The sequence below is a fragment of the Elgaria multicarinata genome, chromosome 8 (assembly GCF_023053635.1).
Source record: "Elgaria multicarinata webbii isolate HBS135686 ecotype San Diego chromosome 8, rElgMul1.1.pri, whole genome shotgun sequence".
Taxonomy (NCBI): Eukaryota; Metazoa; Chordata; class Lepidosauria; order Squamata; family Anguidae; genus Elgaria; species Elgaria multicarinata.
This window is the reverse complement of record NC_086178.1, coordinates 28,802,969-28,830,877: the sequence shown is the minus strand read 5'-3', so window position 1 is coordinate 28,830,877 and position 27,909 is coordinate 28,802,969. Positions and strand designations below refer to the sequence as shown.

At 40.1% G+C, this 27,909-nt stretch overlaps 1 protein-coding gene across 3 annotated transcripts in view; it reads left to right on the top strand.

Annotated features, from left to right (window-relative positions):
* The window catches only part of RSRC1 (arginine and serine rich coiled-coil 1), a 228,639-nt gene that overhangs the window by 173,159 nt on the left and 27,571 nt on the right, over positions 1 to 27,909 (top strand). For all 3 annotated transcript variants that reach the window (XM_063132049.1, XM_063132048.1, XM_063132050.1), the window contains exon 7: positions 14,983 to 15,051. In XM_063132049.1, the coding sequence (XP_062988119.1) occupies positions 14,983 to 15,051 (69 nt within the window). The remainder of the gene's footprint in view (positions 1 to 14,982; positions 15,052 to 27,909) is intronic.

Genomic DNA, 27,909 nt, shown 5'->3' with positions numbered 1-27,909 from the left:
AATGCTCTTTTTGTGTAGAAATTTGTCTTCAAATATTTGGCCTTTTTAAATTTATTGCCAAGTGCTAATTTGAAAGTTTCCAATTTAAGGATCTGAATATTTCAAATAATGTTTCAGAGTGAATTTACCCTTTTATTTTAGAAGTTTTTCATCATTTTAAAAATCATTTAAAATGCCTGTTGCTCAGCAGTGTGATTGTGTCCTCATTTGTTTTCAGAGCACTGTTATTATAGTCACAAAATGCCTACTTGTAATGACAGTTTTGTATCTATTTATAGCCAGAGTAAGAAGCAATAAATATAATGTATTTGATTTAGGAGATCCATTCTCATCTGCTATAACTGATTGTCCATTCTGAGAAAAATGCACTGTAACTTAATATGGCATTGTATTAAAATCAGATATGTCATTTCATTTGGCAGCCCTTTAGAATCCTATCAACAAACCCAATAGTGTAGCTAGCTAATTACTTAATATGTAAAACACACCCTGATGAAAACTAGTTGCTTTCTTAGCAAAGAAAACATTGCATAGATATTTCATGCACAAAACAATGTACTATATTTTTGTTTTTTTAGCGTAGGGTAGTACTTTAAAAATGTTTTAATATGCTTCTTTCTGAAGTATAATACCTTCGATAGCTAAAAATAACATCACAAAGCATGTTAGTTATATACTTAATTGTTTTGACCATAGAATTAATTTTAAAGTCAAAGGGGGCATTGCTTTTTCATCATTTCTAGCTTAGAATATTCAGCATGTCACAGATGTTCATGAATAATGTCCATTTAAAACTGTTGGCAAGAATGCTGGTGAGTTGGCTAGATGAATTAAATGTTGGGGGGATCTGACAGGCAGCACGCTGCTTTGTGATCATTCCAAAGTTCTAATAATCTCCCTCACCTTCTCTGCCTGCCACTAATGAAAGAGAATAGGTGATTGCACCTCAGGCTATGTTCTGCGCCTAATGACTCCTCCAAAGGCAGATTTATGAAGAAAAAATTAACTTTGAATGAGGATTGAATTGGCCTTGACAGTCTGATAGACTGTGACACAGATTCTGTGGCAAAACAGACGTAGCCCTAATTGATTATCAATATTTTAAGCAAAGTGATGAAAATAAGCATTAAGTGATGAGAAACACAGTCTTAATACAGTAGGCAGTAACCAGGATTTGTAGTGTCTTTGGGGAGGTTGCCCCTGATTGCTATTAGAGAGCTTTATCTGTCAATTTTTACTGATTCCTTCCTATCATTCATTGCCCCTTTTTGTGTTCTTTCCCCCTTCCTTACAGATTAGAATGTTAATACTCCTGATTAATCTGCTGTTTCTCTAGAATTTAACTTATTTAGATGTAAAAGTAGTTTTTCATATTTTGAAATAGGTTTTTGCATATATTTAAACTCCAGGTGTTTTTGCCCTGTGTTTAATCAGGCATTTTCATTTAGAAATTGATATTGTAAAAAGTCACATTTTTATTAAGCTACTCAATGCAATCAAAGTTGACTAAGTTTTTTTCTTCTATAAAACATGGTGCTATAAAACAAGTAGTGCCATTGCAAGGCATTACTTGGAGAAATTCAATTTTATAAAGAATATCAAGACGGCTGCTGCGCTCTAGAGAACCAAAAAGATGTTCCAGCATTTCATACATGGTTTGACTTAATTTTTTACAGTTTGTGAGTGTACAGCTAATGAAAGAACTCTAATTTGTACATGTCTTTGTCAGTTCCCCAAATGCAAAAACTGTTGACAATCAATGGAATCCTTTGCTCATGTAGTCATTGTTCAGAGTTATAGAATGTTATTAGGGAATATTAACAACAACCATTACGTGATAGACCAGATAGTATGGGCAATCTGCATTTTTCAGTCTTTCCCCAAATATGTGCAAGGTAGTCAAAATTCCCTTGTGCTTGTCAGTAGTCTCCATCTTTTGGACATTCATTGTAATTTATACACAATAACTAACTTTCAGTGCAATCCTATACATATCTACTCAAACATATACCCCATTGAATTCAGTGAAAATTATTCCCAAGAAAATGTGTATGGGATTGCTGCTTAAGAGTAGCGAAGCTAAATAAGTATTCATGGATATTCTTTCACCTAGTGGTTTTGAGGAGCTTTCAGACAAATCCAACTACACAAATGAATATGCACAAAACCACTTAATATTGTACAGCATCACACCCTTAATATTGTTGCTTGTGCTAACAATATTGTTAAAGGTTATGAAAATATTTGCATTGTAAATGTACAATGGAGTTGTGCAGTAAGATATTCATATATAATATATGACTTTAGAAATGTATGTAGTATTATAATATCCTGGTAGCTCATGTATGAATATTAGTCGGAAAAGTCATCTACAACCTGGATACAGTTAGTATGTTACAGAAAACTGGCATGCAAATTAAAAATGCTTTGTAATTTATAAGAGATTGTGTGCTTCTTTCTTTCTTTCTTTCTTTTTATGCATTTTGGAGAGCTGCTTAAATGTTTTGTTTTTAGAGAGCTGCTTAAATGTTAAAACTGCTTATTTTTATTTTATTTTAAAAAAAACCTAACACGGCTGACTGAAGACTGATTGTTAATATGGGAAGAAGAAGCTTATTTACTTACATTTGTTTTACCATTGCCCAGAAATGAATTGCCACCCTCTTATTCATAGGCTCTTGTCTCACATTATCTTTTTAATGCTCAAGTCTTTTAGCTGTTCTGTTCTTCAACAGTGGTTAGGAAGTGCTTGTTTGGACTGCTCCACTGGCCTTGAAAAAAGGCTAAACTCAACAGTTATTCCAATTTTATTTTTACCTAAATTTACTGTATCACTTTAATTATTACAATACTAGGTAAATAATTGGAATAAATATATGTTCTACATAAATGTTTAGGATGCCATTTCTAATCCCATATTAATTAAAAGAGGCAATACCATACCAATTTTATTCCTGACTTATGTTGCAAAGTAAATAGTATTAGCACAGAAACAAAAATAGATAGAAATAATGTAAACATCTATGAATATTTAACAAAAGTTCAAATGAGTTTAAAGCTTGGAGATAGGGAAATAAATTACTTTTTCTTTCTTCTGTATTATAGTAACAAATCCTGTATTATTATTGAGCTTTTTCAGAGTACAATTTAAACATCTGTTACAAGAGTGTTAAATCTTAGATAGTACATGTGAATGTTATGTGTTACTAACACATGCACTGGCATAAATATTGTTGATCTTAATTGAATCCCATCATCATCACAGTCATTAATTTCTCATGACAATTTCCTATGAAAAAAGTATTTAAAAGGACTATTTACAGTACCATTTTTCAAAACAGAATTAGTTTACCATTACATCTTCAAGAAATATAATCAATATGGATCACACCTGCTTTCTTTGAAGCAACACTTTCCTCCCCCAATGTCAGTTTAAATAAAAGAAATACATTTTTATTTAACATATCCTTTGCTTTAGCATAATTTTATTCCAACGTGCGGTTTTGTAGCTGAAATCATTCATGGGACAAGTAGATCAAAAGGTTTTAGTTCAACTTAATAGTTCAGGATTAGACAAACCCCTAATAATGAGTGCTTTATGTGTCATCCTATTTGTTTCATTCCAGCAGACAGGCACAGCATGGTTAAATACAGATATAAATTATTCTAGTTGCGCCATCTAGTGAATATCTGATTCTTTGTGAGTGACATCTTTGTGATTGCATCAACAGAACTTAGAAGGAAGACATTAAAATAGAATCATATATTTTGTACTGTCATGCTATAGCTGTCAATACAATATTTGTTGTATTCCCAAATTTCCAGTATTACCTTTTGTTCATTTTTCTAAATAAGAAGTTCAAAATAGCATATGTTTTAGTACAGACATGAATTTTTCAGATAGATTTCTTGAAAAGTGATTAATTCTTCACGTTTAATCTATAAAAGAAAGAAAAGTCCTGGTGTTTTTTAAAAAAATTCCTTTGCCACAATGGAACAAAGCTGAAAATAATCAGATGAATTCAAAAATATTAGGAAATGATTCAGTTCCTAATTGTAAATAATCTGTAGCCATATATCATGTGCTGTAGGGACCTTCACAAAAATCTCTCATAACACTATTAGATCACATAATTTATATTTATGCTGATTTGTGTCAACTGAAAACTTCTGCAGGAAATTTATCTACATAACTTGGACTTACTTTTTTAAATTTTGTGCATTGAACTAGAATAAGGATCCAGTTAAAGCATTCTATTCTGATCACACTAGTACTTTCAAATTAAAGTTGTAGATAGAATAAACGTAGTACCTGCTATGTGAAGGTATGATCAACATCCCATAACTCAGCTTTTACCAGGAAATGCAAGGTATAAGTTCCTAAAACATAGAAAACTAGCAGTGCAACCTTATACATGTCTACTGAAAAATAAGATCCATTAAGTTCAATGAAACTTACTCCCAGGTAAGTGTGTAAATTCTGATTAAACTTGTATAGGATTGGGCTATGAATGAGGCAAAATATAAATACGTACTCTTAAAACATATTGGGGAAGAAGGCTCTTTTCACATAAAAGTTTATATAACAGGATTCCATTATGAAGGGGTCGTCAACCATGTGAACTTACTTTCAAATAGATATGCCTAGGATTGACCTGTAAGCGCATTTTTTTTTAATGAAGAAGAATATTTGTTCATGCTGTTTTTCTGTGTGTCATTCATACACAGGGCTTAAAGCTCAGTCATTCTCTGAACCTTTTTACAATTATCCCGATCTCGGCAACTCTTTCTGCTAATATGCTGAGTTGCCTCTCTCTTCACCACTAACCACTGCCTTATCCATATAGCAGGGATATAGAGGGGTGGTTTCTATCCTAATTTTAGCCATGATATCTTTCCATTGAGAAGTTACTGGTCCTGTGCTAATTTATTTCTCTCGTTACCTCTCCTTCTGTATGTTACATTTTTAGATGGGTTTGCTTTATCGAACTTTTTCTTGTTGATGCAACAGTGTTTGTGTTGCTTTGCATCCCCAAAACAACTGATGTAGTCATATCCTAATGTCTGTCTCTGATTGAAATTCTGAACTGACTTGCCTGGAAAGAAGATACGTTGAACTCAAGGATATTTAACTTAAATTAATCCCCATTCAGTTATTACAATGCATTTTCCCACCAATCCATCTGATAGGGTTTGATTGGCTTGTTTACCAATCAGGGATGTCCATCCCTACTGTTGTTTTTCTTTCCCCTTTCCCTTTCTCAAAATAAAGTTTCACTATTTGATATGGTTCCAATAAGCAACTTTCAAATACTACCTCTCTTAGTCAGTGATCCTATGCAGAGGAGTAAGCCCCATTGAACTCAATAGGGATTATTTCTAAGTAGATATACATAGGCTTGTTCTGTCATACCAGCATCACACAACTTCCCTGGCAGAGTGGCCAGTTGTACAGCTCTGTTTGGATACATCCTGGGAGCCTCCAGCCAGTATTGCGCAACTCCACTGCCACCGCCACTGCCACCGGTTGAGTTGAGTAGCTAGTTTGTGCAGGGCTGGTTGGAAGTACCCAGTTTGCCTCTGAAATGCACTGTGCAACCATTTGCAGAGTTGTTTTCCTCTGCTGATGGATTGTGCAGTTGATTTGGTTTACTACAGCTTGGCTTGCTAGCTTCCAAGGGCCCTCTTTTCTTGTCCCTAGAGGAAAAGCCAAGTACTTGTGGGAGTGTAGGCTTGGACAGGGTACAAATTAACTGGGTGACCCAGTAGTGTTTTTATTTGGTCAATTCTGTCTTTCCCCCTCATTTATGAGGCTCACACACAAACATTGTCGGTGTGTGAGTGTGCTTGCTTTATTGATTTGATTGCATACTAAAAATGTCCTGGAAAGGCAAGTAAGCCATTAATTTACATGATCTTGGACATGACAATCTGCAACAAAACGTAGTAGTACAATGTGTTGGCTGAAGAAAAGAAGAATGACGTTGGTGTTTGATCTAAGTGTCAGGCTCTATAGGATAAAATAAATAAAACATATTATTTTCTTTTCTTTATTAAAACACTTTATTACTATCTCCTTCACTCATTTAAGCTGACTTACACACTTTCTTACAGTTCAGTCCTATGCGTACGTATTCAGAAGTAAGTCCCACTGAGTTCCATAGGACTTACGGCCAGATAAATTTGAATAGGATTATAGCCTTGGTCTGCACCCCTTTGCACACTTGCGCGAGATACATCCTACTGAAGTTATTGGACCTAAGTTCTGAATAAATATGCGTGACTATATTGCTAAATACAGTAATCTGTATGCAGAGAAGCTGAAGCATTTTTTCCAAACATTATGCATTTCTGAATATTAAATTACTCTTTTTTTTAAAAAAAACTGTTTTGGTTTATTTATCTATTAACTGTTGATCGTGAAGTGTGAATACAGATAAAAATAAACTAAATTGTTTAATAATTGCCTTAAATATACTAGGTGAAATTATTGTGCAAGCAATCAGGCAGAGAAATCTTGCACTGCTTAGGAGACCTTCCTGATTTTGGCAATTCCCTCATCCACTGCAGCCCCATAAGACACAGCGCATAACATTTTGGAGGTCCCTGATCCTCTATAGAGGTTTTTCAGGGGTGCAGGGGGAGAGGAGAAGGGAAAGATTCATCGCACAATTTGTGTTTCACTCATGCAACGTTGGATTTCACCACTGAGTTTATGCAAGAAAAAGTGTATCATACTTTGTGGTGGAAGATAAATTAAATACTGCTTCCAAATAATTTGAAAGAGGGATTAAAGAGAGTGAGAAATACAGCATCAGTATATGCCAGAATATTGTGATTGCAATGGCATTCTTTATTTAACTGGGAATGGGGGAGATAGGAGAGGGAATTCTGTCCAATGTTAGTTCTATTTCAAATAGATCTATTGAAATGAAAGGGTTTTAAGTCAGGCTAATATTAGATACAACCCTGAGAGATCTACTTTTGAATATGTGTGGGGTATTGGATATGAAACAGTCTAAAGCAGTCACATCTTACTTCAGAATAGGAACTTCTAAAAAATAATAATGAAGGGATTGACAAAAAAGGAAATTGAAAGGGAGAGTCAAGAGTATCAAATATCTGCAGAACACTTGAGGGTTACTCACAATCAAAATTATAGATACTCAGCTAGAATGTATATCACAGGTCAGTAGGTGTACCACCAAGAATTCACCAGTGTGGTTAATGAGCCATGTCATTAACCACACTATTAAAGTGGGGGAAGGCTTCCTTCAGATGTGGAAGTCATGCCCAAATAAAAAGAACAAAAAGGAACACAAATTTGCACAAAGATAATGTAAGAAAATTTAAGGGATGCAAATAGGATTAAGTCCAATAAACAATCTTTAAATATTTCAGAAGCAGGAAACTGCTAGAAGGCAGCTGGACTGTTGGGTGACAAGGGAGTTATAGGAGCACTAAAGAAGGATACAGAGATTGCTGAGAAGCTGAATTAATTCTTTGTATCTGTCTTCACTGCAGAAGATGTAGGGCAGTCACTCATGCCTGAACTGAGATTTTCAGGAAAGGAATATGAGGAACTGAGGCAAATAGTGGGGACAAGAGATGACATTCTAGACCATATGGGCAAATGGAAAACAAATCACCAGGTCCAGGTGGTATCCATCCAAATTCAAATGTGAAATTGCTGCTCTTCAAGCAAAAATATGTAATATTCCCAAAAATTGGCTTTTGTGTCAGGACTGGAAAGTGGCCAGTATAAAACAGTGTCTTTTTTAAGGATTCAGGAGATTACACTCCATCTTTTACACTCCATCTCCCTAACATCTTTTCTGGGTAAATTGGTGAAAGTGTTGTTAAAGATAAAATGATTGAGCATATAGAAGGACAAGTCTTGGCATAGAAGAATTAACTTGGTTTCTGATCTCACTAACCATTTCAAGTTGTTCTTTGAGAATGTTAAACAAGCATGTTGATAGGGGCAATTCAGTAGACATTTACTTGGACTTTCAAAAACTTTTTAATGAAAACCTTCACTAAACATTCATGTCATGGGATAAAAGTCATGGGATAAGAGAAGAGACCCTCTTACTGATTAGTAACTAGTTAAAGGACATGAAGCAAAGAGCAGGAAAAAATGAACAGGTCCCCAAAAGGATGGATGTAAACAATGCCGCCTCCCCTCATGATCTCTATTGGGGCCAATACTTTTTAAGTTGGTGCTGACCAGAGAGGTGGACAGGTTTATGAATGACACCAAATTTTTTAGGGTGACTAACACACAAAGGACAGCAAAGAGCTCCAAAAGGATCCCTTCAGACTGGAAGAATGAGCATTAAAATGGCAGATGCAATTCAGTGTAAACAAGTACAACGTGATGCAGATTGGGGCAGAAAATCCTAACGTCACATATATGGCGATGGGGTCTCAGTTGGTGGTGACTGACCATGCTCAGTATGGTTTGCGGGGTCAGTGCTACCTGTGCGCTGACTTTGCTGAACTTGAAAATTTGGATGTGGATTTCTAACACTTCTTACTTTCTTCTTCCCATGTTGCCAGTTACATTTTAACCAAAAATAAAAGTTTCCTTCTGGATAAATGTTGAAGGGAAGAGTAGAGGAAGCAGCAATGCAGACATTCCCTGAAGTAGTCTCATGGAATCCTGTGTAGTGCAAGAATCATAGTTGTCAGGAGGGGTGTGATATTTACCACTCCAAATTGCTATTATTATTGATTAAAAGCAAAGATACATCTGAGTTTGCATTTATAAATGCATGCAGCCTTTTGCTAGTGTGCAGAAAAAAGAAAAAACTATTCATCTTTATGGTATCAATTTCATGTATATCTTCAGCACATTTACTTGTAAACAATTCTCAATTATTTCAAAGGAATATGCTTCCAAATTGACTCCGTTTTGGTCTGTATTAAACCGTAAGTTATTTAAGGTGCTTGTTCTTGTTACGCTGCCTTGCTTAAATTAATGAGCCAAGAGTGGAAAATGTATGTTTCCTTTAAAATAACTTTAAAGTTCCTACTAGTAAAGATAGGAAATTAGAAGAGTATAGGTTGCAGTTAACAAAAAATGCATGCTTAACTATAAGGTTTTTTTTTTTAAAAAAAACATAATTTAGCTATTTTTCAAAAATTCTAATGAACTGTTTCTATGCAGAGAACAAATCAGTTATGAAGAACAAACTGCCGTAGTGGAATAAATAAATCAAATTTAAGCCTGGTAGTTTATTGAATATAAATTTTGCCTGGTTGGCCCAAGAGCTATATATAAGCAATCCATCTTGTGTTGATAATGGAGGATCTTGCAACCCACCTAATGTTTGCATTATTAAATTTCAGTCTAATGAGCTTTGCTAATACATATTGAAGATGGTTGTAAGGAGTGGAATGTGAATCTGAGCAGGATAATTTGAAAGAAACATAAGCTGAGCATTTTACATGACTCAAGGGGTATAGCTACAATTACACATATAACCAAAATTGAATTTAAATGGAATTTCTATTATCCGCTACTAGGGAGAATAAAGTGTAAATGAAGTAAAAGTCTTTACAGTTACCAGTGGTTTGTTTTTATTATCTAATTTAATAGATTCTGGTAAAGATATTGCTGGCAGAAAAGTTTTAATATTTCATGACTTTAAATGTAGCCTAAGTGTGTCTAAAAGCTTGTAAATGGAAACAGATGTCTCTGTAATTGCTTCTATCATTTCAGAACATCAGTATTTAAGTTGTATATTTCAAGAAGGTGTAGGTACTGACTGCAAAGAGACATCTGACTTTAAAGTTGTAGTCATGTAGCATTCATGTCCTTCATGCTTACTACGTCAATTGAATATTCATGTAAGTAATGTGTTGGTGCAGCAAACTAACATAGGAAAGAATAAACTGTTGCTCTATACTAAGTGTGGAATGGATTTATTACATAGTAAGAGCTGGTCTAAAGTCCAACTACCCACAGTTTGGTTCTTTATCTTTTGACAAGACAGTACTTTTAAAAACTTAATATTTCATCAAGTATAATGCTATTAGAGACTTATTCTAAGTTCACTCGTCAGGCAGTGAGATGGCAATAAAAGAGAATGGCCCCTTTGAGACATTAATGCTTTGGAATAAATGATGTGCTAGAACAGAAATTTAATTAATTTACAGAGTATATTGATAGTCCCTTGTTACTGTGCTGTATATTTTTAATCTTCTTTTAACATCTGTAGTAAAGTGTTTAAAACCCCTGCAGTTGAGCAACTTGTAGATAATTAAGTAATAAGTGAAGATGTTTCTAAAGGAAAGAAGCTTCTTTTTAGAAGATGCTGTCATAACATGAATTAAGTACTGCTCCTGTGATTTGCACTGAAGAATATATATCCATGATCCATTAAGTGACAGTCTTGTCTCTGCATAAAGACCCAGGAAACAGTGGAAGGTTTCTTCCGGAGTACAAAATCTCTATCCAGCAGACCACCTGCAGAGTGGCCTAATCTTTTTTTGCACTTCATCAGGTTATGACATGTCTTCATGGAGCTTTAACCTGCTCAAAGGGAACACTTTTTTTATTGTGTTATCTGGCAGAAGGGGATGGGGAAGAGATTGCAGCAGGAGATACAAGTACTACGAAGCTTCTAGATAAGAAATTATCACCAATATGATTTTTGTCACACACATCTCAGTTCCTAAAATTCTGCGTGTAGAAAATGTGGTTTGTTCTTGATGACTAACATATTTTAAATTATTAAGAATATTATTTTAAACATACAAAATGAGCATTGTTAATCTTCCTGTCAATGAAAGTCTATGTAGCTTCAAAAGCTATGTTAAGAAGAGATTATTTTAAAAATATCATCTTAGCAGATGTAAACTGACCTAAAAGTTCACACACACACACACACACACACACACACACACACACACCCTGGCTGTAGTTTGTATAACTATATATGTATTGTATATACCTAGATAAATATAATGTCTGAATTGAAATTGAAATTAGGAATGCTCCTCTGGCTTCCAGAGAACATTCCAAATCTTTTGGGGAAATCCCTCACCTTGAGTCAGGAAGTAGGGTCCAACTTTAGATAGATACCTCCAGAAAGAGAGTCCAGCCTGTCCTCTGAGAATGGCCCATCCAGTGGTAGAAAAGCTAGATCTAGTTAGGCAGAACTCCCCACTCTCTCTCGCTGTCATCCCTCCCTGGCACATTCTATTTTGGGGTACAGATGTAACATTTCTTGAAATTTTGAAGCCATGGGCAGTTTTTCCCCATGTGTGCGGGGAGGGGGATTTGAGCATTTCCTAATAGTGAAGTGTAATTGGGAACTTCGTTAAAAATTGTGGCAGTGATTTCCATAGACCAAGCCTCAATATTTAGAAATATAGAAACGAAATGGGATAACCCATATGTTGTTTCGTCACATGTGGTGGTAGTGCTGAGATAACCTATAGTGTTCTTTTCACGTGTTGTCAGCATTGGCCGGCTAGGAGTGGAGATTTATGACTGTCCTTATCAATGATGAGGCCAAGCCAGAAAAACTGCTGCTGGAACGTCTTGGTTACTTGGGATGTCAACTGACTTGAATTACACAGTCACAGAGTAGGGCTTTAGGTACAGGCAGAGTTGGGGTTGCAGTCCAAGGGGCTAAGGTTCACCAGAGACTCTAAACACATGGAGAGCTGGATGGACTGTCCAGAGTCTTCCCTGGGTTGCTCTGAACCTTTTAACTTCTGACACCAGGTGCTGGCAATTAGCCCTATAGCTTCTAAGCTCTGGCCTGCTGATGCTGATCCCTGACTCTCCTCAGCCCGTGCTCAGCTGGAGTTGGAGGAGCCTCGCTACAGCTGAATGGCAATACTTACAACTGCAACACTTGCTGGAATCTAGGTTTGGTTCAGCCACTTTTACAGCTTTAGAGCCCCCATTTTTATTTGAAGCCCTTATAGAGACTGAACAGGTATATTGATCAACGATCCATATGTATAAGTATCTATTATCAGTAAATAAAAATTCTCAGAGTTTAAGACAGGAATGGAATAGAGTGTCATGTATAGCCCTACTGCTCCTGTATTGGGAGCAGGTGATGCAGGTAATCAATCAGAAACAGATACAGACTCAGAAGACACCAAGCCAGTGGGGGAGGAGTTACACACGGGAGAGGCTTCAGCTGCAAATCTGCCCCCTCCAGAGTCTATCTCTTCAAGGCCAAATTCTATGCCTTCAGGGGACAGGGAATCAACTTCCGGGGTGGGGTGAGCATTCAGAAATCTTACTAGATACTAAAAATCACCGGAAACTAAAATGTTCAGTGAAGTTAGCGGCAAAGAGACAGGCGGACAGATTGCATGAGAAATCGCCCACATATCAACCACCTTGAAGTTACGGATATTTGAAAAGCCTTTTCTTTTCTTTGAAGGACAATTGTCTTGCTTAGTTTGCATAGTTTTTGCCTAAGGGGGAGTTTCACAGAAGGTGCCTAGTTTGAGTTACAGAAGTGTTTATTGCTTGCAATAAAGCTTTGTAAATTGCCTAGCCCTTTGCCTCCCAGAGAAAGCTAGAGCCGCTATAGTACACGACATAGAGAATTGGAGTGTTCTATTTTGACTAATGGATCACTATATTAGCGTCTGTACCTGAAGTTTCTATGGATCTTACGCTACGCCTTATTCATAAAAAAATCTTGTTTCGGGTTTATTGGGCTCTACAACACCATTTTAATAAGGGCTTACCTAATTTGCATAATTGTACACCTCACACTTCTTTTATTCACATGTTTTGGCAGTGCCCAGTAGTTGCCTCTTTTTGGAAAGAGGTCATAATAAAGATAAACTTCATATTGGAACAGTCTTTAAAATTGAATGATGTGCATGTCCTCCTAAATTATTTACTTGGAAGCTAACATATGGTCAGCACAAATGGATTTTCTGAGTCCTTATGACAGCCAAAAAGACTGATATTACTACAATGGAAGGATAAATGTTCACCTCCTATAATACAATGAACTGAGGACATAACAACACTATCAACATTTGAATGGGTGGAATATAGATGCCGCTTGCGAGTCGATAAATATATGGATATTTTCTTAAAATTTATGCATAATCTCCCCCCCCCCTCTTTTTTTCTTGAAGAAATAATGTTGTACTTAATGGAATTTTGCTATTTTAACAAATGAAATTTTCTGTTCCTTTTTTATTTTTATTCTCAGGATTTGTTTTCTGTTTTGTTCTGTTAAATTCACATTAAAAGGATAAGAACTTGGGGTGAGCCCCAGGAGGATAAAGATATTCAGGGAGTTGTAGGTTTTCTCTAGGAGGACCTCAACAAGAATCTGAGCTCCATGGTGAATTAGCAAGTGGCCATCTATCTATCTATATAAAATCCTTAGGTATGTTTCCGTAAAGGCTTCAGCTGATACAGGTTGCTAAGCCCCTCGCCCGACTCCTCTGGGCTTTCCAAGGTAATCCTTCCCCCCTTTCTGCCTCTTCGCTCCCCCCCCCCATGAAGAGGGCAGCGCCACGGTCCGGAGCATGAGCAAGGCACGGCGGTGGGAGGCTGCTCGCCTGCTGCGAGCCAAGTCCCTGGCCTAATCTCATGCGAGCTGGGTGGGCGGCCCAAGGCTGACAGGAACCCTGGAGAGAGGGGGACACCTGCTCCCCCTCCCCAGACCTTCCTGCCCCCCAGGTCTACCAGACAGTGCTGTATCGGCGGCCTCCAAGCAGCCCGCAACCCCGCGATGATATTTAATTAATAAACTTTAAGATATGCTACAACAGCGTATGTTACGCTGAATACAGATAGTAATATAAAATGATCTATGGTACCAAGGGCTAATAGTGTCAGATTCCTAAAGAGGGCAGCATTGAACAATGTAGTGCACATCCTTGGTTGGTTTAGCCAAAGGTTTTGTTTTGTTTTTAATTATTCTGAAATTCTATCTCTGAAGATCATTTTGTTGGTGGCTATTAGTTCTCCTATGAGGAGGAACAATATTTCTCCCAGGTTACGTATTTACACAGACACAAAATGGTACTTTGGTCAAGCCCCTCTTATACCCATGGTAAATACTATTTTCTAGAGGTCACAGGAAGTGTCCATATAATCTTTATGACCCAATCTAATTTAAAAGAAAGAAAAGAGCTGCATATATCCAAAGGGCTCTGCAGTTTTGGTTGGATAAAATAATGAATATCAGGATGTTTTTTGGCCTTGCCTACCTTTTCTAGATAGCATTATACTGACCTAACTGAGCCAGGATAAACAAGTAGCCTTCTACATAAATTAGGGCTCTGTGTCCAAGGGTCTGTGGAGGGCCGTGGCATAAGCAGTGAGTTCCTGTTCTATATGGCTTTCACAGGACATTCTCTCCTACCATTGATCAGCCTGGGGCTGGTTGGTTTTAAGGCTTCTGCTTTGCTATATATGTGGGAGAGGTCAGCAGGAATTCCTTGCACTTTCCTACAGTCGAGCCCTTGTAGGTTTTCCCCATCCCCCATTTCTTGATTGTTTTTGTTTTCTGAAGGTTGAAAAAACCTTTGCTTTTTTCTTTGATGCTCATTAGTTGAGGAGGGTTCTGCTCTTTCAGTACATTCTCAAAAGACAAATTGCACCCTCCACTTGGAGATGTCAGTCTAGAATTATATTCTGCTTTGAGACCCAAATGGAGATGCTTTTCTGAAGGATTTAGAATGCCCTCTGGAAGTCATGAAGAATAGGAGTCCACATTTAAGAAATTTCCTTTTCAAAAATAGGCTTAAAATTCAATGGACCATGGGATCTAGCTCTAATAATTTATCTCACACAAGTTTTATATTTATTAATTTTGAGGATATAGCTGTCTTTTGTAATACAGACTTAAATAATAAACAGTAGATTTGGATTGAAGCTGTCCAAGTACTTCTATTAGAGATATGTCCTCTAGAAGACTTTGTTTCACAAAACATTTTAATTGTGGAACTAATCATCATTTTATTTATTTTTAGCTAAAGCTGATGAAGCATTAAAGGCTAAAGAGAGAAGTGAAGAAGAAGCAAAGAAGAAAAAGGAAGAAGGTAATTCATCTGTCCTTCCTATGTTATCTAGGTGAACTAAATGTTTGAAGGTTAATTTACTTTATTCCTATCATTCTTATCATCTACTCAGTCATATCAAAATTGTTACAGTATTTCCTGATGAACTAGAGCCCTTTTATTAAGGGTATGTTGTTGCTCTGTTTGGGTGGTGGTAGCCTTTCCTCAGAAAGAAGTAATGTGTAGAGGTGCAATAACGCAGGGAGGAAAGAAAAGATTGACAGGCGTAGGTGCCACTTCTACCCACCTGTTGCCTACTTTGCAGCTTGGGTCTCTGCATCAGTCTGGAGAAATCCCACTTGACTCCAATGAGATGTATTCAGTTCATCGGAGTGATTCGCCATGCTGACATGGGTTAGACATTCCTTCCTCCAGATTGAGCATCGATGTTGGCATGTCTTGCAGGAGAAGTGGAGCATTAAAAAGACACCACTGCCTTTCAGGTCCAAAAGTTACTTGGCTTCATGGTGGCCACAATGTCCATAGTCATACTAGCTCACCTGCCCATGCGGGTGCTCCAGATATTCAACCTGATTGGGAACGCTTATCGGACACGTTTACATTTCTGGTGTGGACATCTACAATCTTTGGAATGACACCCCATTTTCTTCCCCATCCCTGTCCAGAATAACAGCTACAGATGCTTCTCTGTCTGGATGGGAAGCTCACTATTCAGGAGTCTTATTATTTCATATCTTGGAATACTTCATTGTATGAAATGCTATAGCAGAACTTGAAAAACTAGAGATCAGTGGACTGGGGTATGTAATCTTTATGCCGCAGAAACAGAGATAATGCAAGCACAGAGCTCTCTTCCCAAAATATACTATCTCTTCTCCAAATCTTCCTATTCTCCACAAGTCAGCATTTGGTGTGTGCACTTAAATTGCACCTTTGGATGACTGTGGGCTTCTTCAGCTAGTTGTCTAATGCACAGGCAATTGACTGACATAATATACTGATTTTTTCTAATATGCATTACAAAACTGAAAATACAGGACATAATTAGCCTCACAGATTTTAAGTTAATAATTTTATTTTATTTTCACTAGCTTAAGCAGAGGTGATTTTAGATGTTCACATTTCATAAACTTTTCAGTTTAATGATGTGTTCAAAAATGGTTGAAGTTTTTTTCCTTGAACTTCAAAGCACACTGGGCACTCATTACATCTGAAGGAAATCTGTTCTTTTATGTTAATTTTCTAATTATGTTATCCAGATACACTGTGTGTATGTATTATAATAGGCATATATGCTTCTCACATTTAGCAATGTCCATTGTGGGGAAAGGTAAAGCCACTAAAGTTACCTCCACATCTAGACCAATACCTCTCCTCTTGGAATGGTAAAAAGTAAGAACAAGAGTACTTCCATTATCCCTGCCATTATATTCTATAATGCTTTTAAGGAATCTAGGTAGTTTTCTGTAGTTTTACTTTGACATGAAGCTAAATTGAGAGGTATTTAAAAGGACATTATGTGAAAGTAAAACTTGCTAACTCAACTGCGCTTCATGGACATCCTAACTTCAAAGTAGAATGTAGCTTCCTCTGATTTAGTCTGTCATCTCAGTAGTACTCAGCAGGTGATTAAGCACTTTCAAGTTCAGGAGCTTTCATATAAGAAGTTATATCAGGAGTGTATTAAGATCCCAGTGTAATTTGTTTTATGTGAAAGTGATCTGTTTTCCTTAAGAACATAAGAAGAGCCATGCTGGGTCAGAGCAATGGTCCATCTAGTCTAGCATTCTGTTCACACGGTGGCCAACCAACTGCCCACAGGAAAACCATAAGTAGAATATGAGTGCAATAGCATCCTCCCACACATGTTCCCCAGCAACTGGTGTAAATACACATACTGCCTGCAATACTGTAGGTAGCACATAACCATCAGGGCTAGTTGCCATTGATATCCATATCACTCATGAATTTTTGTAATCTTTTAAACCATCCAAATTGGTTGTCATCACTAGGGTTGTCATGGACCAAGTCGGACACCCAGCAACGAGTGCAAACCACTGCCGAGCTCTTGCAAGGCCTCTGCAAGTGCTTGGCAGCTACTGCTGCAATTGTGTATTTCCCCCTTCCACACTAATTAGCATGGAAGGGGAGCCACTGAAAATTGTGGTCCCCCCCCTGCCAACCTTTACCCTTGTCTTAATGGGGCCTTTAAGGCTCCTGTTGGTGCATGGGGGGAGAAAAGCGCAATTTCCGGAGGCTCCGTAAATTGCGCATTTCCACTTTGGCATTAATGGTGGCTTCCATTAGCATGGAAGGGGGAAATTCAGCAGCTGCAGCAAGCGAACACTCTGCGGAGACTTGCGAGGACCAGCTTGTGGGAGTGGGCAGCAGCAGCAGCAGGGCCAGTGCCTGCGGGGCAAGCACTCAGCGATTTCGCCCATCCCTAGCCATCACTACCTCTTATGGTAGTACTGTGAGAAGAAATACTTCCTGTTATCTGTCTTGAACCACCACTCAGTTTCATGGGATGACCCTAAGGTTCTAGTATTATGATATAGGGAGAAAAATATCTCCCTATCCACTTTCTTCATACCATGTCTCCTCTCACTCACCTTTTCTCTAAGTTTTCTTAACAGTCCCAGATATTGTAACCTCAGAGGGGAGTTGCTGCAGCTACTTTATCATTTTAGTTGCCCTTTTCTGCAATTTTTCCAACTCTACAATATCTTTTTTTAGGTGTGGTGTGTGAAGAATTCTAGGGGTGGTTACGCAATAGATTTGTATAAGGGCAGTATGATATTGCCTGTTTTATTCTCAGTTCCATTCCTAATAATGCCTAAAATGGATTTTGCCTCTTTCACAGCAGCTGCACATTGGGTTGTTAATTTTCTTGAGCAGTCCACCACAACCCCTTGGTCGGTCCCCCGCAAATCCCTGCGGCTTATAGGTGAAGTTGGGAATTTCCCCCTAATGTGCATCGCATTACACTTCCTTACATTTAATGCCCCTTCTCCCCGTTTGGAGAAATCTGACCTATATCTTCTGCAGTGTAAATCAAATATAAAGAATTTATTCAGATTCTCTGCAATCTCCTCATCCTCCTTTAGAACTCCTTTAACTCACTAGCTGGTTCTTCTTCGTGGTCTCTATGCATCACACATATGGGCTTTGCGCCTGCGCAGAGACCAGACCGGAACCTACTATAGCTGAGTGGAACGTTTTTGGCGGGAACCCCTCCCCCACGCTACCGCGCATGTCCATGGGGTTCCCGCCCTTACCTCAGTTCTTCGTCGTCCGCCATCGTGCTTAGACATAGAACCAGCCTACTTAGCGTATTCTCTATTAAAATACCTTTTTCTTCATTCTTTTCTCTTCTCGTTCGCTTCTCACTTTAACTTATCTTCTTTAGCCTTTATTCTGTCCTATAAAAAAAAAAAAAAAAAAAATTGTTATAGTTAGATTTCTCCTCAGCGACTTCGGTCGCGTGAGGCCTTTATGGCAATCAAAGCACCATTTAGAAAGTGCGTAAAGTGTGGAGCGAAGCTTCCTCCCTCGGACGGCCATTCTTTGTGTATTATCTGTTTGGGAGAGGGACATGTGGTAGAGACCTGCCACCACTGTATGTCTTTTACCAAGCAAACTAGAAAAAATCGAGCAGACCGACTCCGTTCGACACTCTGGGAAAAAGCTCTTAAGGCCACGGAGGCCCCTACGATGGAGAGAGCGGCGGTTCAAAAGTCTGTTGCCCGTAAGACGGCAGTTACAACGACTGTAACGGAAAAACCGCCAGACCACAGCACTGAAGTGCAGGCCAGAGCTAATAGGGCTGAGATACCCCTCACGCCTGGTCGGTCTTTATCAAGTTCGTTGGCTAAAAAGATCTCTAAAAAAGCCAGAACTTTGATACCTTCTTCTGAGCTGGAGAAGAAGAAGAAGAAGAAGAAAAAGAGGGACGCGGAGAAATCCACCATAGCGTCACCTCGGCCGCGGGAATCGGCCAGGAGCCATTCCACCCCTCCCGCCGCGCCGACCACTTCGATACCGAGGTCTCCTTCGGTATCGAGATCGATGTCGGTACCGATGGCCACGGTACCGACACGTCCTACAAGTCTATCCGAAGGCGAGATTCGAGATTCGGTGTCGGTGGCCTCCGCTCGACAACCTGTTAGACCCTTGGAGCTCCAGGGTTTAATCCCCGGGCAGCCCTCGCCAAGACATACTCCAAGGCGTGAATGGGACAGAGTATCTCAGTACTCTGATCCCCAATCCAGATACGGCTACTACCAGTGGGATCGTTACCGACCACAGCAGTTTTTTCAAGGTGGCCAGGAGCATTACCAGCCTGAGGGCTATTATGCACATCCTCCTCCAACATCGAGGGTATGCCAGTTGCCCTTGCCTCCTCCTTCCGAGCATCAAGTCTCCACGGTGTCGACCCCTCGACACCATGAGCAACATGTGATACCGATCGCTGCATCGACTGCACTACCTACACAGGAAGAACGTTTAGATTTGCAGGTGGTGACACTGTCCTCGCCAGAAGGGAACTATCCATCTGACTCCGAGTCGGCTCATTCTTTGGTTCCAACCGCACCTTCGCCGGACGATGCAGTCGATGATGCTGACCCTTCTTCTCCGTCTGATGATATGGTCCGGTTCTCAGACCATATGCTCAGAATGGCTAACGCATTAGGTCTCGACATTCAGCAGGCAGATGAATCCGTCATCGATCCTATTTATGATGTGTTCCAAACAACTACAAATCAACGCTTGGCCATTCCTATACCCCACGCTCTAAAACAAGCGGCTCAGTTGTCATGGAAGACTCCAGCAGTGGCTCAAACAACATCAAAAAGACTAGAGACACTATATCGCGTTAGGGAGGATGAGGCACAATTCTTGGTACAGCATCCTAAGCCGAATTCTATAGTAGTAGAATCGGCACAAGGACAATCTCATAAAGCCCATTCTGCGCCTGTAGATAGGGAGGGGAGAAAGTTGGATCAAACTGGAAGAAGAGTCTATGCATCCTCCTCTTTGGGAATCAAAGCGTCGGCGTATGAAGCGACTATGGCGAGATACCAGATTTTCCTTTGGGAAAAGATGGGTTCCCTATGCGAGCATCTTCCTGAGGATAAAAAGGAGCTCGCAAGAGTCTTTCAGAGCGAAGCGACGGCCATAGCAAGACAACAGTTGTCCACCGCTCGACATCAAGTGGACTGCCACTCAAAGTCGATGATGGGTGCCATTTCTTTGAGGAGGCATGCATGGCTCAGATCAGCTAATCTCACACAAGAAACAAAGTGGAGAATTGAAAATATGCCATTCGATGGCGAAGGTCTATTTAATACCAAGACCGATGAGACACTGGACTCCATCTATAAAGCAAGGACAACAGCAAAAAAGATGGGGTTTACTGCTCCTCCTCAGTCTCAATACCGAACCAAAAGATGGACAAGGCCTCCCATACAACAACAACATCGACCACAATATCAGCCTCAACCTCGGCAGCAACAACAGCAGCTGCAGAGGAAGAGGCCTTACCAGGGCAGATACCAACAGGATAAGCGGCAGCCCGACTTCTCTAAAAAGCAGCGGGTTTGACTTTTCGGACCCAGATCCACCTCCCTTCGCGAACCGCCTAGCACCCCATTACCATCAATGGGAGTTAATAACATCAGACTCCTGGGTGCTCACTATCATCAACTCGGGCTACGCCATCGAGCTCGATGCCCTTCCTCCCTTTTCCGGCGTGAAAGTAACGGCTCCATCCCCTCCTCTGCTTCTCGAGGTACAGACTTTACTATCGAAGGGAGCTATCTCTCCCGTACCTGCAGAGGAGCTCAACCAGGGATTTTTCTCCCGTTACTTCACGGTCCCGAAGAAGGATGGAGGTCTTCGACCGATCATGGACTTAAGACATCTGAACAAGTTCATCACCCCGAGGAAATTCCGTATGACAACGGTTACTTCTATTTTACAGCTTCTACAAAAAGGAGTTTGGTTCGCAGTGGTGGATCTGAAGGATGCGTACTTCCACATCTCCATCAGGAAGTTGCATCAAGCTTACCTTCGGTTTTCGATCGGTGCATCCCAGTACCAGTTCACCGTTCTTCCGTTCGGGTTGGCCACGGCGCCGAGGGTCTTCACCAAAGTCATGGCGGTAGTATGCGCCCACCTAAGACAGGAAGGCATTTACATTTACCCATACCTGGACGATTGGCTCCTCGTAGCAGACAACAGAAATACACTCCAGTCGGACATACGAACCACCCTCAACCTCTTGGACTCGTTAGGACTGTGGGTCAACCGCGAAAAGTCCGTTTTGACTCCACAGCAGAGTTTGGACTTCATAGGGGTAACCCTATCCTCTCAGGACGGGAGAGCATACTTACCTTCAACCAGGGCAAACACCTTGCAGCAGTTAGCCATCGATACCGAGAGCCGCCGAAAAGTTTCGGCATGGACAGTTCAAAGATTGTTGGGTCTGATGGCAGCTACTACGGCAGTCATCAGGTTTTCAAGACTCAGAATGAGGGTATTGCAGGCCTGGTTTCTGAGGACTTTCGATCTCAGGCACAATGCTCGACGAACTTACCTTTCGATACCGAAGCAAGTGAGGGCATCGCTGAAATGGTGGTTCTCGATGTCGACTCTTCTCGAAGGCGTTCCGTTTCAACAACAGGCGCCTTCGGTAACGATCACAACGGATGCATCTTTAGAAGGATGGGGAGCCCATTGCAACTCCCTTACCGCTCAAGGTCGTTGGCCTCGATCACAGAGAGAACAGCACATCAATCACCTCGAACTCCTGGCAGTAGAAAATGCGATAAAAGCATTTGCACAGTTGATCGAGGGCCAGAATGTCTTGATCGCGACGGACAATACTACCGTAGTGGCTTACATCAACAGGCAGGGTGGAACAAGATCTCACCCTCTGAACCGTTCTGCACTCAGGATATGGAACTGGTGCATAAAGAGAAGGACTTACCTGACTGCAATCCATGTAGCCGGCAAGGAGAACGTCTTTGCGGACTCTCTCAGCAGGTCCTTCCATGTCGACCACGAGTGGGAGCTCGATGTCGAAGTTCGAGAAAGTCTTTTTCGGTACTGGGGCCGCCCTGCTGTCGATGTCTTCGCTACCGAGGACAACGCAGTCTGTACCAAGTTTTGCAGCAGAGCAGGAAAAGGAAAGCGCTCTCTAGGAGACGCTTTCACCAGGACTTGGAGAGGAAATCTCCTGTACATGTTTCCTCCCTTTCCACTTTTGACAAGAGTGATAGCCAAGATCCAGATGGACAACTCCAATTGTATCCTGATCACACCGTGGTGGCCTCGACAGACGTGGTTCTCTCACGTCCTTCGGTTATCGAGAGGGAATTACATCAGGCTCCCGTCGACACCGAAGCTACTGTCTCGACACCAGGGCAAAGTTCGACACGCAGATCTGTCGACCCTCAAGATGACTGCATGGAGGATAGCAACCGCTCCGCCTCTGGAACCAGAGCTTTGACTGTGGACCACATTATATTGGCAGCACTAAAGCCTTCTACGAGGAAAGCTTATGCAGCAAAGTGGCAAAGATTTCGGAATTTTGCTTCAAAACAAGATCAAACACCAGAATCTTGCCACTTATCTTTTATTCTCAATTATTTATTGACACTTTTCCAGCAGGGACTTAAGCTCGCATCCATCAGGGTTCACCTTGCTGCGATTACATCTTTTCACCAAGGTATAGATGGGTTTACACCTTTTACCCATCCAACAACCAAGAAATTTCTAAGAGGTCTGAAGAACACGATACCGACTGTGAAGAGTATCGTGCCGCCATGGAGCCTGTCAGTTGTGCTGCAAGCACTGACACGCAAACCCTTCGAGCCTATGGCTTCGACAGACCTTAGGCTGCTTACTTTAAAGGCTGTCTTTCTAGTAGCCATTACATCGGCAAGACGGGCAAGTGAGCTTAGAGCTCTTAGGATAGATGTCCCATACACTATCTTTCATAAGGATAAGGTTGTGCTACGCACAGATCCAGCCTTCCTACCTAAGGTAGTGTCTACTTTTCATCTGTCCCAGCATATTACTTTGCCTGCTTTCTTCCCTAATCCAACTACACCTCTTGAGTCTTCCTTGCACACTCTCGATGTAAGAAGGGCTCTTGCTTTTTACAAAGACAGAACAGAGGCTTTAAGGAGAACAAAGCAATTGTTTATTTGTTATGGTGAGCCTTCTAAGGGACTCCCTGTCTCTTGCCAGCGGTTGTCACGCTGGATAGTGGAGACAATAGAATTGGCCTACTCTATTTCTAAATTAGAGTTAGTGAAACCTGTGACGGCTCATTCCACCAGAGCTGTTTCAACATCGGTGGCCTTCACCAGAGGTGTTCCCTTGGCAGACGTCTGTAGAGCCGCAACGTGGTCCACTCCATCCACGTTTGTCAAGCACTACAGTTTGGACACCCGTGCGAGGCAGGACTGCTCGTTTGGGAGGACAGTGCTTTCAGAGATCTTCAGATGATGCACCAACCCACCTCCAAAGGTATGTCAGCTTGCTACTCGCCCATATGTGTGATGCATAGAGACCACGAAGAAGAAATGCAGGTTGCTTACCTGTAACTGTAGTTCTTCGAGTGGTCATCTATGCATTCACACAACCCACCCACCATCCCCACTTGGTGGTGTGAGACTTAAAAATAACACTGTTATATTATGGAATGTACTTTATTTTATTACACTCATGTTTATGGGGGCACGATGTCGGACTCCTGTAAACTGAGGTAAGGGCGGGAACCCCATGGACATGCGCGGTAGCGTGGGGGAGGGGTTCCCGCCAAAAACGTTCCACTCAGCTATAGTAGGTTCCGGTCTGGTCTCTGCGCAGGCGCAAAGCCCATATGTGTGAATGCATAGATGACCACTCGAAGAACTACAGTTACAGGTAAGCAACCTGCATTTTCCTCTTTCTAATATATTTAATGAATTCTTTTTTGTTGGCCTTTATGTTGTTAGCGATATGCTCCTCAAAATGCATTTTTGCATCTATTATCACCCGGTTCCTTTTCCTTTGTGGAAGGGGCTGTCTATACGTTTTTAAAGCCCCACAGCAGCTGCATGGTGGTGGTGTGTTGGCTTTCCCATGAAGCTGCAGATTTTAAAAGTGGGGGACTTACTTTGACTTTTTACGGTGGATTGAGGTGAACATGGCACCTCCGTCATCTGATCTTACTCCAGCATCGAGGTGGAGGCATTCTCAGGCAGAAGGTACCCCATGAATGGCCGCTGGAAAGCCCATGCTGCGTTCTGCATCGGGATTAGCCACCATCACCATGCAGCAGCAAAAGCATGGGGTTTTCTCAAAAGTGTTGGCACTGTGAAGGCAGCCTCAAAGTTTGTGCTCCTTCTTGTTATCGTCCTTTGGGCAGGACTGCCATTTTCAGAAGGAAGCGTTCTTGTTTCTAATAGCTTTCTTGACACTGTTCACTAACTATGGTGGTGACCTATTGGACTTGGTGCTACCTTTCCTAACCTGTGGTATACATTCTCGCTGAGCTTCTATTATTGTGGTTTTGAGTGACCTTCAAGCATTTTGAAGTAATTTAACCCTCTTGACTCCCCCTTTCAACTTTCTTTCTACCAGCTCCCTCATTTTAGAGAAGTTTCCTCATTTGAAGTAAAATGTGACTATGTTGCACTTCCTTGGCAATTTTCCATTTATGTATATATGAAATCTGATAGCATTGTGGTCTCAAATCTCATGCTGTGTCCTGGGTGGTACCACATGGGATTAAATCCAGGGTTACCTCCCCTCTGGTTGGCTCCATGACTAACAGTCATTTAGGGTATCAGTAACTGTAATATCTTTGTCATGATTGTAAAATGCTTTTATCCAGCCAGTGTGTGTGTGTGGAGGGGGTCGATAATTGAAGTGACTCATTATTCCTCGTTTATGGAGCCTCTTTATGAAGCTGGAGTCCAGTCAATGTGCCCAAAAATCCTTTCAAGTCCATTCTGTCTCATGGGAAAATTATGTATGACATGGGAGATCTGTGATCAGATCATTTGGGGAAGGGGCTTGGGCAGAAACTGCTAAGGGAAATTGTGTTTCCCACCTGTGCCATTCATTCTCCTCGTAACTCTATAGTTCCTGCGTCATCCTCATCGAGGCTTTTGACAGGTCGAATTTAGGTGTGTGTGTGTGGGGGGGGGTAATTTGAGAAAGTAATGCAGTGGGCCAAGGTTAAGTGCTTCCTCCTCCAGCGCTGCTGTTCTGAGCCTATTTCACTGCATTCTTATAGCTGCTTTTAAACTTTGGAAGAGACTGTCACAGATCTCCTTTGTCAATATATTCTGGCCCTTAACCACTAGTTTACAATATTATTTTGAAGTTAATTAGCAGAGTTGTTTTACCAGTTTTAAAAAAATGTCTTCCAAAGGTAAGGTTTACTATATTCCAGTAAGGTGTGAAAGTTCCCATTCTCCCATTGTAGTTCATAAAGGTCTTGCATGATGAACAGCCCTTAATCTTTTCAAGAGCTATAGATAGGTTGCTGAGAGATTTCTTCATTTCTATTAACATTCAGGTTTAGACATTATTCTAAAGTGTCCTGGCTAAGATTGAGGACAGTGGGGCTGATTGGGCATCCCTGCTTTACCCTACAGAGGATTCAGACCTCTGCAGTCTCCCCTTCCACAGTTCATGTAGTAGCAGGTCAAGGAATTCCCTTGGCATATGAAAAGTAGCTTGGGTTTTGAAGATGTGGTGGTACATAATGGAGCTGACATCCTCCTTCTGGGAGCAGTGTTTGATATCACTCACAGTCCGGAGTAGGAAGTTATGTCCGTAGCATCCCTTGTAGGATATCAAGGCTTTCTGCTTTGAACTGAAGGCATTGCCAGCTGGGAAGTTTTGAGGAGAAGCAGTGTTTTATAAATAAATGCATCATCACCAGTGTCCATAGTGCTTTACAGAATAGCATGACTAGAAAGTCAGGGCTCTGCCCTGCGCAGCTTACAATATATCTCAACATTATGGGAAACAACAGATAGAGATTTAAGATATATTCAAAGAGGGACTTAACAGTAATATTTAGATTCAGTGACACACTGTCAATATCAAGAATTCTGTAAGTATTATTTATTTGAAGAATAATTTGAGCTGAAATCCAGGTTGAAACCAAATGATCTTATGTAATGATTCACAAGCATTTGCATGTTAAAATAGCTTATAAATCAACATCGAAAAATTGGATACGATAACATTCTGTAAGTGTGAAAGTTAACGTCTGAGGGAAATATGAGATATGCATGTTGTCTTACATTTTTTTAACTCCCTGTATAACTTTTTCACCTAGCAATATTTTATTTGTATATATAGTTTGTAAAATTACTGCATCCAGCAAAAGCTACTTGTCAAGCAGAAATAGTAATTTGTAATTGAAATGAGTCAATTTTTGAATGTTCAGGTTTTATTCCTCCTCCTTTGGCTTGTTGCAGTTTATTTTAAAAATAAATATAATGAAATTTCCCTGCCCCTCTCAAGTCTTAAAGGAGGACACTGCAGGTAGCAGGATTCTGGGAATGAAGGATTCTAAAAGCTTTAGCTTCATTGCTGTACTAAGCAAACTCTGTGGTATAAATAAGCATATTGTTTTCCAGCTCATGAAGGAAGGTTATTCTTTTATCTGCCCCTTAGTAATGGTGTCTTAACATTACTTTTATTGTAATTTTATTGCCAAATCAGGTGTGAGATTAGATGTTGGATGTTACATGTAATCTGCTCAGAAATCAAATTATTTGACCTCCAAGCTCACCAATACACCCTCCTGCTGGTTTGCTGTTACATATGCAACATTTTCCTGTCATGAATACAAATGGAGGACAAATTAGAATCTACAGACAGCTGACCTGAGCTACGTATTAGTGACTAGGGGGCTTGTGCTACTTTAAATGTTTTAATTACCACAGTCCCTGTAGCCAGTTGACGGACTCTCTCACAAAAATATTTTGTTGTAGCATAGAAGGGGATGCATGAGAGAGCTCCCTCCTAATTTAGATTTGACAGAGCTACTATATTTGCACTTTTGTTGGAGCTGTGGTAATTTGTTGCATGAAATTAGGTCTATTAATAAAAATACACCACTTTTACAAGAATGTTTTCAATACCAGAGGGTGTTTTAATTTGGGTCTCACTGAAAACAGTGTTCAAATTTTATTTATGATGGCATCAGGATTTATGACAGCTTTATTGGCAGACCTGATTTTCTTTAAACTCTAGGCCTGGGTAGTAAAGCTCAAAGTAAATAAAATATGGAGTCGCTATATAGTAAGGTACAATATAAATACTGGTGAGGAAGAAAATTGTCCTTTCCGTATTAAAAATCAAGCATTTGGATTATTGCTGTGAGATACTTAAACGGTTGGTTTTTAATGTATCATGCATAATACAATTAAAAGATTTCTTGATTTATTAAAATGGAGCTCATCATGAAAACACACAGTTTGGAAAATGTGAAGTGGAAGATGATTAAAATATCTGACAGTGATAGCACTATTTTGGTACCTGGAATGAATCAGTGTGTAAAAGACTTAGAGGGGATTATAGGGAAAAGACATTTGTAAAAGTAATCTTAAATATCAAAGGAATAGCGCTAAATAAGGACTTGTTCCTTTGAATTTAAGAAATAAAATTGACTAATACTTAAAGGAATATGTTATCCTGATGCCTTCATTCCTGGATTTGCATTTTTGTTTCTCATGTGTGTTGGCCCAGTGTTGAATTGATTAGTTATGCCTAGCTAGTAAGCAGTGAAACATTTTATATACACTGGGGAAATAAATTTGGCAGAAAATCAGCATGAGTAGATTTAATTATTGCTCTGAG